This window comes from Trachypithecus francoisi, unplaced genomic scaffold (genome assembly GCF_009764315.1).
Source record: "Trachypithecus francoisi isolate TF-2019V2 unplaced genomic scaffold, Tfra_2.0 Lachesis_group4, whole genome shotgun sequence".
Lineage (NCBI taxonomy): Eukaryota > Metazoa > Chordata > Mammalia > Primates > Cercopithecidae > Trachypithecus > Trachypithecus francoisi.
The window spans coordinates 138,815,836-138,829,166 of NW_022681469.1; the positions used below are offsets into that span (position 1 = coordinate 138,815,836).

A 13,331-nucleotide genomic window follows, 5' to 3' on the forward strand; every position below is an offset into this window, starting at 1 on the left:
AAATCCTATGCGAGCTTGGAGGTCCCCTCCAACCATGGGGCTTTCCTTCCCCTGAACCCCTGCCCTCCCTGGGCTTCGGGGCCAGATGATTCGCAGGGCTGGACACTGGGCAGGCACTCAGCAAAGTGACAGTCATTCTTTGTGGCCTGCCGTCTCACGTGGACAGCCCTCCGGTGCCTGGGCCATCTCTCTTACTGTGGCCTGGGGCTGGCACCTGGCTGTTGTGCTGTTCATACACGAATGTGGCTTCACTCTGCAGGACTGCTGGAGATGCCTCCAAAGCAGTGAGTAGTTCTGCACCTCTGGTCAAGCCCCTGGCTAGAGACCCCCAACCCATCCCTGCTGGTTGCTACTGCCCCTCCCCAAATCCCAAGGGCCAAGGGTTGAGAAGAGCCTGAGCTCACCTTGGGCAGGGCCAGCTCCTGGTCCAGTCCAACACTGATGTGGCACATGTAGTAGAGGCTCACTCCAAACAGGGCAAGAAACAGCAGCAGCTGAGAAGAGACCTGCTGCATGAGACCACCCTGCCCAATAGCCGCCCCCCAATCTCCCCACAAATTTAAGTCAGTCAGGGTGTCATGGGCAACATTCTGGAGTTGAGCAGACTTGCATGCCAGCCCCAGGTATCAGCACCTGGGCCTAGGCAACCTCCCCACCTCCAACCCTGCTCTTCCTGAGGCGAGGTCCCCACCTAGTCCCCCTGCCCTCGTGTGCTTCCAGGCCCACTCACCACAACCCCTCGAGTGATCCAGTGCAGCAGGAAGGGGACATAGGCCTTTCGGAAGAGGCCAAGCAAGAACCCCTCTCCCTGGCCAGGCAGGGGCAGCTCCCGGGGCTTGACGCAGCAGCAGACATCCAATCGGGAGGCCTGGAGTGGGAGGCAGCCCCTCGAGGTAGTCCCAGAGCAGACCAGATCCCAGGGACCACCTTCCTGCCCCCAGGGAGTGTCACCTTCTGTGGGTGGCCTGTGCCAGTGCCGCTCATGGAGACATACCAATGTGCTGTTTTCTTTGCCTTTTTTAAAAAATCTTGATAAAATATCTCTAAATTGTATGCCATCATTTGAACCAACAGATCAACTCCTGTCTATCCCTCATTTATACAGCTGACCCTTGAGCAACACGAGTTTGAACTGCCTGGACTCACTTATCCCTGGATTTTCTTCCACCTCTGCTGCCCCCGAAACAGCAAGACCAAGCCCTCCTCTTCCTCCTCTTCCTCAGCCTACTCAACCTGAAGACAATGAGGATAAAGACCTTCATGATGATCCACTTTCACTTCGTGAATAATAAATAGATTTTCTCTTCCTTATGACTTTCTTACTAACATTTTCTTTTTTTTAGCTTCCTTTATTGTAAGAATACAGTTTATAATACATATAACGTTCAAAAGACGTGTTATCGACTACTTATGTTATCATTAAGGCTTCCAGATAATAGTAGGCTAGTAGGAATTAAGTTTGGAGGGGTCAAATGTTACATGCAGACCAGGCATGGTAGCTCACGCCTGTAATCCCAGCATTTGGGAGGCCAAAGTGGGTGGACCACTTGAGGTCAGGAGTTCGAGACCAGCCTGACCAACATGGTGAAACCCCATCTCTACTAAAAATACAAAAATTAGCCAGGAGTGCTGGTGGGGCCCTGTAATCCCAGTACTCGGGAGGCTGAGGCAGGAGAATCGCTTGAACCCCGGAGGCAGAGGTTGCAGTGAGCTGAGATCACGCCATTACACTCTAGCCTAGGTGACAGAGCGAAACTCCATCTCGAAAAAAAAAAAAAAGTTACATGCAGATTTTCAACTTCTCAGACAGTCGGTCCCCTAATCTCCACATTGTTCAAGGGTCAACTGTATTTTATTTCTGAACCTCATGCACTTAAGGAGGTTTGATTATATTGCAAAATTTGTCAAAACAAATTTATTTTTCTATAGGAAATTGGAGAATACATGGCCTAAATATTACCTTCCCGGCACAATGCCCCTGTCCCCCAACCCATTCTCTGGGCCATCTCTGTGGTGGTAAAGCCACCCCATCTCCCTGCCATGGTGGGAACCCAGGGGCAGGTCCCTCGGTACTGGCCCAGCTGCCCCTACCTCCTGCCTCTTGCTGTCCAGGGAGAGCAGGGCCACAAAGGCTGACATCTGCAGGAGGAAGTCAAGGAGCACTGCAAGGCCAGAGGTCAGGGCAAAGGTCCGCACAGCTGGCATGGGGGTCAGGGCTCCTGTGAGAGAGCACAGGGCTGTCAGGGCACCCTGGCTTCAAGGGCAGAGTGGGAGCCGACATTGACAGGGTACAGGGGGAAGGGGGTCTGCACTATACCCACTGCCCTCTGGGAACTCCTAGGCCCCAGCACTAACCCAGCAGGCCTAATGCCGAGTGGGGAGGGTCTGCCCCAGGCTTACCTAGGAAGAAGCAGATGGCCTCAGAGAGGCTGCACAACAGCATGCTGGGGGCCACCTTGCCCAGGGCTCGGCCAATGTGGACCTCTCGCGGCTCCCCAGGCCTCCGGGGCAGCCTCTGTGTGGGAACAGCAGGGATAAGAGCCAGGGCCCTCCAAAAGCACCATCCCTCAAAGGCCAGGAGGGAGCTGGCAAGTGCCCAGAGCTGCAGCCAGGCCTGAGGAGCTGCTCTGACCTTGCTGAATCATCAAAGACCCTCACACTCTCCACGGCCAATGTTCTTCTTCCAGGGTCTGGCTGGGAGAAATGCTTGGTGCATTCGAGATGTCTATAGCATCCCTGTTCCAAGCATTGTTGGAACCCTGTTCACCAACAGGAAGAGGTGAAATCGACTCTGATTTATCCTTACCATGGAATGCTATGTAGCAGCATAAAGACAGGCTGTAATGGAGGCTGTAATGTACTAACAGGGAGAGATTTTTACTAGACATTGCAAGGGGTTAACAGAAAGCTAATTCCGGATGGTAGAGGCAGGATGAAGTCATTTATGTCAACACATTCTAGTTTCTACAGATATTGTAAACATGAGTGTCGATGAACAGAAAGAGTCTGCAGGGAGACCCAGCAAATTCATGCCAGAGTCCCATCTGGCCAGGAGGTGAGGTTGGGAGAAGAGTGGGCAGTTGGGGGTATGGAGAGTTCCTCCCTTCTTACCTGGTACTCGAGAACAAAGATGAAGATGTTATCAGCCCCCACAGACAGCACCAGGAAAGGCACCACTTGCAGGATGATCAGGGAGGAGCGGACACCCAGGTAGGAGAAGAAGCCCATGGCAGCCATGACTGCTCCCAGGACCACGGCCACCCCGCCAAGGCCCAGCGTGGCCTTGGAGTCCACCTGCAATGCAAACAGGCTCAGCCCCCTGGCCACCTAGCACCTACCCAGTATGCCCACCAGCCTCAGCTAGGTGAGACACTACAGCAGGCAGGCACCCTCCGTGCCTGCAGGTCCCCGATATGCCCCTGGTGGTGAGGAGCTCACATCTCACATTAAAGCCCCTCTGCAGAGCCATCCTCCCAAGGTCAGGTCCATGAAACCCAAAGGCATAGGTAAGCCTACTCCATCTTCCTTGAGCACGCATTGCAAGAGATTGTAAGTATTAGCTTTGCATTTGGGCAAGTGAGGGTATGGCATGTAACAGAAAGAAAACTGCTCTTAGGTCAGGTGTAGTGGCTCACACCTGTAATCTCAACACTTTGGGAGGCTGACGAGGAAGAATTGCTTGAGCCCAGGAGTTTGAGACCAGCTTAGGCAACAAAGCGAGACTCCGTCTCTACAAAAAATTTTTTTAAAAAATTGGCCAGGAGCAGTAGCTCATGCCTGTAATCCCAGCACTTTGGGTGGGCAGATCACCTGAGGCCAAGAGTTCGAGACCAGCCTGACCAACATGGAGAAACACTGTCTCTACTAAAAACACAAAATTAGTCAGGTGTGGTGGCACATGCCTGTAGTCCCAGCTACTCGGGAGGCTGAGTCAGGAGAATTGCTTGAACCTGGGAGGCAGAGGTTGCAGTGAGCCAAGATCACGCCATTGCATTCCAGCCTGGGCAACAAGAGCAAAACTCTGTCTCAAAAAAAAAAAAAAAAAAAAAGCTGGGCGCAATGGCATGTGCCTATAGTCCCAACTACTTGGGAGGCTGAAGCAGGAGGATCACTTGTGCCCAGGATTTTTGAGGTTGCAGCAAGCTAAGATCATGCTGCTGCACTCCAGCCTGGGCAGCAGAGCAAGACCCTGTCTCAAAAGAAAGAAAGAGAAAAAAAGAGAAACAGAGAGAGAAAGAGAGAGAGAGAAAGAAAAGAAAGAGAAAGAGAGAGGGAAGGAGGGAAAGAGAAAAGAAAAGAAAAAGAAAAAGAAAAGAAAACTGCTCTTGGCCTTTCACTTTCAGCACAGAACACCCTCGAGAGGTATTACCCTTTGGGACAGCCACTTAGGTGTGTCCATTCTGCTGTTCTGAGATGCTCTGGTTAGGAAAGTTGTAGAAGGCCTGCTGAAGATGCCTGGGGTCCTGGGCTAGCCCACCTAGCTGTGTCCCTCCCGCTTCTCACCGTCACTCGGCTCCAGCTGGAATAGCTGCCCAGGGCCAGGGAGATGTACAGGAAGATGACAATGTAGCTGGTGGCAAAGATGGGCAGGTCTTCGGCTGTGGTGCGATTGATCTCATCTTCCAGAGAGCGCTGTGGACACACACCCAACCAGCCCCCACTGACCGTGCCTGCTCCAGCCAGGCCAGCTCTCAATAGCTCAGTCACTGGGCACTAACTGTGTGTTGTGTCACAGGGTCTGATGGCCCCCCATAATCCCTGGTGAGGCTACAAGAACAGCCATCACAATCACCCTGTTGCGAGCAGGCAGCCACTGCCCAGGTTGGGGACACAGGAACTGACCCAAGACCACCTGGGTTGCACCCCCAGAGCCAGGGACCCTGCAGCCCCTACCTCAGCCATGAACGTGACCTGGAATTTGCCAGCCGTCCGACGCTGGAAGGCTCGCATTTCCTCCAAGAAGGCCTCCTCCCACAGCTTGGCCTGGGCCAGCCGGGGGTCCCCGGCAGGGTAATTGTTGAGGGAGAATGTCATGATCAGGGCCTCTGCCTCAGAATAGTCCTCCCCTGGGATAAGAAATGCTCAGTCCCTTCCTGCTGCACCCGTGCCTCCCTCCCCCTCCAGCTGCACCCCTATATTCCCTCCCCCATCTAGCTTCACCCCTCCCATCACCCCTTGCTCCTTCTCCCCCACTCCTTCTTCATCTGATTCATGGCCTTACCTCCTACACCCCACTTCTCTCAGGCAAAGGTAAGACCTTTGGGCCCAGGCAAAAAACCAGAGTGCCTGAGTTAACACTATGAGAAGATAAAGGAGATGGCAGAGAGAGGAGACAAGACAGGGTCGGCCTATAGCTTCCAGAAACCAGGTCACCCCCAGGCTGTGAGAACCCCCAGCACCACCCCCACCCTCCCGTCTATGGTTCCTGCCCCAATACTGCATCTTCCTTGGCCTCCTCTCAGGGCCCACTTAGCTTACCTTTGTACCCCCCAACGGCAAGGAAGGGGAAGACAGGGGCCCCGTAGTCAGCCATGCAGCTCAGGGCCAGGGCTGTGCCATCCTTGAAGGTGAGCGGGGCACTGGAGGGAGATGACCACAAAGGGAAAGGGCCTTTCCTGGCCCTGCCCAGTCCCTATGGCCCCTCCCTTCCCCTCCCACCCCAGACTCACAGCACTACGGAGGGTGAGCTGGTGGGCTGGGGGACACTGGCTGCAGATAACTGCAGATAGCCCAGCCTAGTGGGTCCTAAATGGCTCCCATCCAGCAAGATCTCCTGCAGGCCCCCACCCACAGAGTGAGTTGGAGCTGCCGAGTGCCTCCTCTGTGCCAGGCAGGGGCTGCTCCGGGCCATGTCCCTCTGTGCCGCTCACGTCTCCACACACTAGCCTGACCTTCCTGGCTCTGACAGTATCTGATTCTGGATTGAGCATCACACCTGAAGTCCCATGAGGGTGGAAGAGCTGGGATTTGAGCCGTGGGGTCTGGCATGGGCTGTCTCAAATGTTGCCCTCTCAGCCTCCTTCTCCTGCCTAGGGCCCCCCAAAACCCTCTAGGTATTGAGGTCAAATTTGGAATCCTGGAGCCCAGGAGCCAATGTTTTCAGAGTTTACTAGCCTAGTGCCCTCAGGCAAGTCTGTAGCTCCTTCAGCTTAGCCCTTTCTGCAAAGCCCATCATTGTGAAGACGCGGTGGGACACCAGAGCGAAGCTCTCTACGCCCCTCTCTCAGCTCTCAGCAAGCAAGTGCTGGTTGCTGTGTGACCTTGAGCAGCTTACCACACCCTTGCGAGCCTCAGTTTTCATGTCTGTAAAGTGTGGATAATTGGACCACCCAAGAGTTGTTGTGAGCATCCAAAGTCAAAATAAAGGTAATGCCCTATAATGGACTATAAAGCTAGCATCAGACATGAGTCTGAGGTCAGACCACGATGCCTCCCCAGAGCAAACAATAGCTCCTCTCGTTCCCGCTGTTTCCAAAAGACAGCCCTTGGGTTCCTGGCACAGACACTCTGAGAAGCAGCCCAAACTTGAGGCCCAGCCGAGGGGTGCAGAGCCAGACAGCAGCGGACAGAAAGTGTCAGCACTCGCTTCCAATCCAGGGGTTCTCAAAGTGTGGCCTGGGGCCCTTAGGTGTCCTGGAGATCCTTTCAAGGGTCTGTAAGGTCAGAACTATTTTCATAATAACACTAAGATGCTATTTGCCCCTTTTAACTCCCATTTGCTCTGGAGTATGGAGTACTAAACGTTCATTTTGAGGACCTCTGCTCTACTCCAACCTCAAGGAGCCTCCGCTGCCACCGCCCCACTATTGCCCTTGGCTCTCGGGCCCCTTGGCCCAGCAGCCTTGTTGGCAGCACACCAGAGTGGACAGAACCAGGACCGAACCCCAATCAATAGGAGTGTGTGTGGCTGTGGCCTGCCCCAGGACACCCGGCCCAGGTGCCTGAGACCAGCCATGACCCCTGGCCTGAGGGCACTTTTTCCAGTGCATACCATGGTACCTCATGGGCTACCGACGGCCCTACAGCACCTAGCACAGAAACAAGAAGCAAAACAAGGCAAATATAAACACGTGCTGTGCCAATCAGACTCCTCTGTCAGACTTAAAACAAGAGTGTGGCAGGGAGCTCCCACATGTCAGGAGCACTGCAGAAAGACAGAGTGGACCCGGGGTTGAAGGGCCAGTGATGGCCATGCACAAACCTGCAGCCATGAGCAGGAACTCTGGCCAAAGGAAATGGTGGCTGGACAAGAGGCAGAGATAAGCATCTGGGCAGCCCCAGGCCAGAGTCATAGGAATAGCTACTGCTGGTCCTTCAGGACCAGCTGTATGCCCGGCCAGGTTCCCGGGAGGCCGTGGCAGCCCAGCCCCAGCCTGCTCCTCGCTTGGGCCCCACCATGGACTCACTTGGCACAGTACAGAAAATGGTCCTTCCAGTCTACTTGGGAGGTCTGCCCCATCAGTGTCTGGTTGGCCGTAAGCAACAGGAGCGTGCGGTTGCTCTGGAAATATTGCAGGAGGCTGCTGATGCAGCAGTCGGAGAGACTGGTATTGTCCGGATTGAGGGGGGCGTAGCAGATGTGCTGCAGGGAGATGTTGCGCTGTGCTTCGGGCGACCACACCTGGAGGTGCCGCAGCCTCTCCTGCAGCTCCAGCAGCTCCAGCAGCACATCCAGGTCCAGGATCCCGCTGAAGTTCTTGGGCCCCAGCAGCAGGGAGTCATACCTGTAGCTGGACCGGTTAGGAGCCGTCAGGATCACCTGGTTGGTTCGGAAGAAGGGGCCGAAATGCTGGTCATGAAAAGCCTTCTCACTCCGGGCTTGGCTGTTGGGGGCCGACCACAGCTCCACAGGGTCCGTAGTGAGTTCTGTAAAGACCAGGCCCGCTGCCAAGGCCACTACCGGGATGACAGACAGCACCAGGATGGTCAGAGGCCACGAAGCCACCCAGGTGCCCCAGCCCTGGAAGAACTGGCCAAGGAGGGTGTGGGTGGAGAAGCTGAGCTTGTCAGAGAGGTTGGTGCCCTTCTTGGGGTCCACCGTCTTGCTTTTGTCCCTGGTGCGGGCCACACGGAGTCCCACGAGCAGGATGGTGACCACAGTGAAGACAGAACAGAGGATGATGATGAGGACCAGCCCACCCGGCATCCGGCCCAGGCGGAAGGTGGAGTCCAGGGCCTGGGGGCGGGCGATGGCAGGACAGGATGCAGCACAGTCCTGGCAGGAGCAGGCTGCTGTGTTGTCACCTTGGGACTCATTGCAACGTGCAACCCTCTCATTCAGAGGCTGAATCCCACTCCCCACAGCCTGGCCGGGCTCCAAGAGGTGGAAGGTGATATCCAGTGGGGCCAGACCATTGCTTGTGTCTCCCTGGAAGTTGAGCCAGCGCTGGGCATTGCAAAGGGCAGAGCCATACACGCCACACATGGTGCCCACAGCCAGCGTGGCAGCCGCAGGGACGCGTACACGGCTGCAGGAGTCATAGCTCTGCTCGGCAAAGCTGTGCTGGTAGAAGGCCTCATAGGCCACCACAGCTGGGAGTTGTCCAGCCCCTAGCTGAGCCACACGGGTCACATTAATGAAGAGGCTCTGGTTGGGGCTGCATGTGTTGTGGCAGTACAGGTTCACAAAATTGTCAGAGCAGGCTGGGCAGCGGGTGAGGAGGGCCTTGGTGACCGACAGACTCGTTTCCAGTGATACCAGCTGCTTGGCGGAGCAGCAGGCTTGGGTGTTGGGGCCGGTGTAGAGGCGGGGGCAGATCCTCTGTAATAGGATCAGGTGATCACCTGTGATGTTGCGGGCTGGCGTGTTGGACAGACAGGACACGTTGGAGAGTGTCATGAGGCCTCCAGACAGCTCTGGGTTCTTCCCACATTCGTCATAGAAGGCACAGTAGCCAGGCTGGTGGATGGGTGTGTAAGGCTCGCTCTGGGCCTGCAGAGCACAGCAACATCACTCATGGGCCCTGACACAGCTGGGTGCCATCCAGGCAGCAGGCAGCCAGGGAGGGCGTGACGGTAAGAAGGACATCGAGCAGGGGCAGGGAAGGGGAGTGTGGGGAGCGGGAAGCCTCCCGCAGGCAGGTACCAGCCAGCCAGTGTTGGAGTGACACGTGGGCAGGGCAGCCAGGCCTTTCTTCCTAGGTGTGGCCTGAGAGACCTGCAGTTTAGGAAGGTCCTGCTGGAGAGGCCAGGTATGGGTAAGGAGGCAAAGCTGACTGCAAGGTGCCGGGCCCTGCCCACATCAAAGTCAGCCTGAGTCCCCACACTGCACACCACATCCAGAGGCCAGGGTCTCTCATGGAGAGTCTGTGCAGGAGGCCCCCCGGCTCCCAACACCACCACCACCTGCTTGAGGCCGAAAGCCATCACCCACCTCCCAGACACAAAGGGAGCGAGGAACTTAAGAGGCACCAGTCCTGGATCTTCTCCCAGCCTCCAGAGTGCTCAGCCCTCCCTAGGTGATGCTCACTAGGTAACCCCATCCCAGTACCTCCTTGCCTCAGACCTCCCTCAACTGCAGGCCTGGACCCCAGTAGGGCCAGTGACAGGAGGGACTTGGAGCACCCCAGTCCAGCGACCTCTTTCACCCCTGTGTGCATTCAACCCTGTGACCTGGAAACCCTCCACCTGCACCCCTCCTCTGTGGACCCCTCCCTCATGTGTCCGGAGACTGGCCCAGCCTGCAGGCCCTGAGGCTCCCTTGCTGTTACCCAGTAACACTCGCCTGGTACACGGCTGTCCCCAGGGTCCCTAACTGGAGGCTGTAGGGGAAGTGGAGCCAAGCCCTGGGACTCACCAAGCGCAGGAGCAGGGCCCACAGCAGCCAGCCCCTCAGGCCAGCCTCCGCCATCCCAGGTCCAAGAAGGGGTCAGCGGGTAGCCGGGCCAGGCCTCAGGGATAGCCAAGGGCTGAACACACATTAAGGCAGCCTCCTCCCCTTCGATGACAACCCTGGCCTGACTGGGTTAGGGACCAATGAGGCTGAGCCCTGCTAGTTAATGATCCACCACTCCCACTGTTTGGCCCCAGTCCACAGGCCCCCGCTTTAGATGAGCCTCATCATGCAGGTGCTAGGGTCTCCACTCACTTCCCAAAACGACCGAAGCCAGAGGGCTGAGCCAGTTAGGGGAAGAGACCACGCTATCAGCCCCTAACTCAGCTGGAGTTGGTGCCAGGGCCTGGAGGTAAAGGTGAAACCAGGCACTGGCTGGGCTCGGGCCTCAGGAACTCAGCATGGCCGAGGAGTCTCCACACCCTCCCTGGCTCAGCCTTAGACCCCCGATCTGCCCTACCCCTTCTTGGGACCAGGGCCAGCTATGGGTTCAGAGGCACCCTCTGCACTGTCATCCCTAGCAACTGTTGTTAATTAATATTAACAGCCTGATAACAGAGGGGCAGTCAGGGTGGAGTGACGCAGTGGCAAAAGTCCCCTCCTCCAGGAAGCAAAGGGAAAGAACAGCTCACTCCCGCGCCTGAAAGTTGACAGAGACCCCAGATATCGGAAGACTCTCCTTTGCTCATTTTGCTCTTCATCCCCACTTCCCCCTGACCTTCTCCCTCTTGTCCCTTGCCCAGGCCTGTCCCACCAGTCACCCCTAGCAAGGGACAGAGCATGGCCGGGAGCCTTGAGCAGCAGCCCTGCTCCACCTGGGCCCAGGGGTGTGGTACACACTTTCTGCTCCCTCCTGATAGGAATCTTCAAGGCCTACCTTGGGCTCTCACTATCACCAGGATGGGCCATGACCTTGGCCCCCATTACCAAAGCTGAGCTGCAGATAAGGGCAGCTTGTTGGGAACATCACCTGCATGCCATCTACTGGAGACAGCTGCAGGGAGGGACCTGTCTCTAGTGTTCTGTGGACCCCAGCCTCATGCAGGGGAAGACAGAGGCTGAAAGGAAGCGGGCCAAGGCAGGGTCAGGCTGACCCCTAAGTCCTCAAGACAGCCATAGTGGAGAGGAAAGACAGTCAGCAGCCAAGGGCCTGCCCCTGGGAGTGACAGCTCCATCCAGCACCTTCCCAGAACTGCTCCCAAGTCCCTGGCCGGCAGAGGTAGAGACCCCACCACCCATGAAGCTGACTCTCCAGGTTGCTCTGTCCCTGGTGTTGTCATCTAGTTCCTCCAGAAACAGGTCCTGAAACAAGGATCCCAGTGCAAAAAGTGTATTGGGGAGGTGATCCCAGATGACAACAGTTGGTGAGTGGGGAATAAGCCAGGGGATGGAAGGAAGCTGACCAGAGTGCATCCAAGAGCTTTCTCCTGTCCCCAGGGACCTCCAGGAGCTGGTGGGGACATGTCCAAGAGGGTCGCCTCCAAGGAATAAGGACACAGACACCTTTCCACCACGTTCTTCTGTCACTGGTAGAGGACACTCCTGGAAGCTTTAGCCCCAGCATGTAGCGGGCACACTCACTGTTAAAGGGCCTTAGGCAGGGCTGTGGGCACTTGCAGCAAGAAGTCACTGTTGGTATGCACGGGGCTGAGTGTCAGAACAAGCATATGAAAGGCCCACCCCAGCCAGGCGCGGTGGCTCAAGCCTGTAATCCCAGCACTTTGGGAGGCCGAGACGGGCGGATCACGAGGTCAGGAGATCGAGACCATCCTGGCTAACACGGTGAAACCCCGTCTCTACTAAAAAAATACAAAAATCTAGCCGGGCGAGGTGGCGGGCGCCTGTAGTCCCAGCTACAGCGGAGGCTGAGGCAGGAGAATGGCGTAAACCCGGGAGGCGGAGCTTGCAGTGAGCTGAGATCCGGCCACTGCACTCCAGCCCGGGTGACAGAGCAAGACTCCGTCTCAAAAAAAAAAAAAAAAAAAAAAGAAAGGCCCACCCTGTCTTTCATATATTTGTTCCCATAGGGGCTGCCTAGGCTAAGCCCCTGGAGCCCAGTTGTGCCCAGCCTAGCACCACAGAGAGATAGAGTCCAGCTATGTGATCTCCTGGGGTCGTCTGTGAAACACAAGCAGTGTTAACAGCAGCACAATCCGGCTCGGAATGATAGTGAAAATTTCACACCCGATCTCCCAACCCAACTGCCAGTGCCTCTGGACACATGTGCCGAGTTGTGACCATATGCTATGTACACATGCATCCTGCTTTTTCTCTTGACTTTTTACAGAAATCCTCCCTGTTGCCTTCAATCTCTGATCAGCATGTCTGTGACTAGGTTATGGTCCACAGAACTCATGGATCTCCTCTTCTGGTGCTGACTGTCGGGCTGGTTCCCAATAGATCATTTTTGATAAATATGTTTCTGGTTGACTGCTTTGTGCCTAACAATGTTTCCTATTATTTTTTAAATTTATTTCCTTAAAACAAGTTCCCCTAGATGAGATTTGTGAGTCAGAGTACAATGTTTACCATTCTTTTTTTTTTTTTTTTTTTGAGACAGAGTCTTGCTTTGTTGCCAGGCTGGAGTACAGTGGCGTGATCTTGGCTCACTGCAACTTCTGCCTCCTGGGTTCAAACGATTCTCCTGCCTCAGCCTCCCAAGTAGCTGGGACTACAGGCATGTGCCATCATGCCCAGTTAATTATTGTATTTTTAGTAGAGACAAGGTTTCATCATGTTGGCCAGGATAGTCTTGATTGATCTCTTGATCTTGTGATCCGCCCTCCTTGGACTCCCAAAGTGCTGGGATTATAGGCGTGAGCCAGCAGCCCCAGCCCAGTGTTTACGACTCTTATGTGGACAGCTCATTTCTTTCCTCAGGCTAATCTAGGATTTATCGGGTAATTATCAGATCCTTAGTTATTGGAATTTGGTGAAGGGTTGATGCCAGTCTTGGGTAATGAAGACTCAGTGACTTCCCGAGGGCCGTGACTCTTACCGCTGACACGGGCAACTCACAAAGGCACCATCTCCCCACAGTCTCACCTTCATCATGTATTATGTTTGTCATTAGACCTTACTAATTTAATGACTGCCAGATAATACCTCATTTTCCACTTTCTCTTGGTATTAGTAAGATTGATACTATAAGCTTGACGTTAGAATCATAAGACACGCCTGAAATGTGGCTACTCTGAGCAGGTCCAGAGAGGGGCGGAGAGCTGTGCCAGTTCACTGAGGGAGCAGCTGGGGGTGAGGCAGCCATCAGCAGAGCAGCCCTCTGTGGTTGGCTCTGGGGTGACACCTGGCAGAGGTTTCCCCTGCTGAGTCATGTGGAGACAAGCCCTGGAGACATGAGGATCACTCACTGAAATAAGCCAGGCACAGAAAGACAAACTTCACGTGTTTTCACTCATTTATGGGAGCTGAAAATTAAAACAAACACATGGCAATAGAAAGTAGGTACGATGGTTACCAGAGGCTGGGAAGAGATGGTTAC

General features: G+C 55.1%; 1 protein-coding gene across 1 annotated transcript in view; it reads right to left on the reverse strand.

Moving 5' to 3' along the window:
- The window catches only part of NPC1L1 (NPC1 like intracellular cholesterol transporter 1), a 28,528-nt gene extending 18,257 nt beyond the window's left edge, over positions 1 to 10,271 (reverse strand). The window contains exons 1-10 of the mRNA XM_033194051.1: positions 9,797 to 10,271; positions 7,407 to 8,932; positions 5,479 to 5,579; positions 4,894 to 5,066; positions 4,504 to 4,632; positions 3,112 to 3,294; positions 2,401 to 2,515; positions 2,092 to 2,219; positions 731 to 868; positions 405 to 494 (exon numbers count right to left, since the gene is read on the reverse strand). Of these exons, the coding sequence (XP_033049942.1) occupies positions 405 to 494; positions 731 to 868; positions 2,092 to 2,219; positions 2,401 to 2,515; positions 3,112 to 3,294; positions 4,504 to 4,632; positions 4,894 to 5,066; positions 5,479 to 5,579; positions 7,407 to 8,932; positions 9,797 to 9,850 (2,637 nt within the window). The 5' untranslated portion in view covers positions 9,851 to 10,271. The remainder of the gene's footprint in view (positions 1 to 404; positions 495 to 730; positions 869 to 2,091; positions 2,220 to 2,400; positions 2,516 to 3,111; positions 3,295 to 4,503; positions 4,633 to 4,893; positions 5,067 to 5,478; positions 5,580 to 7,406; positions 8,933 to 9,796) is intronic.
- Positions 10,272 to 13,331: the final 3,060 nt, after the last annotated feature.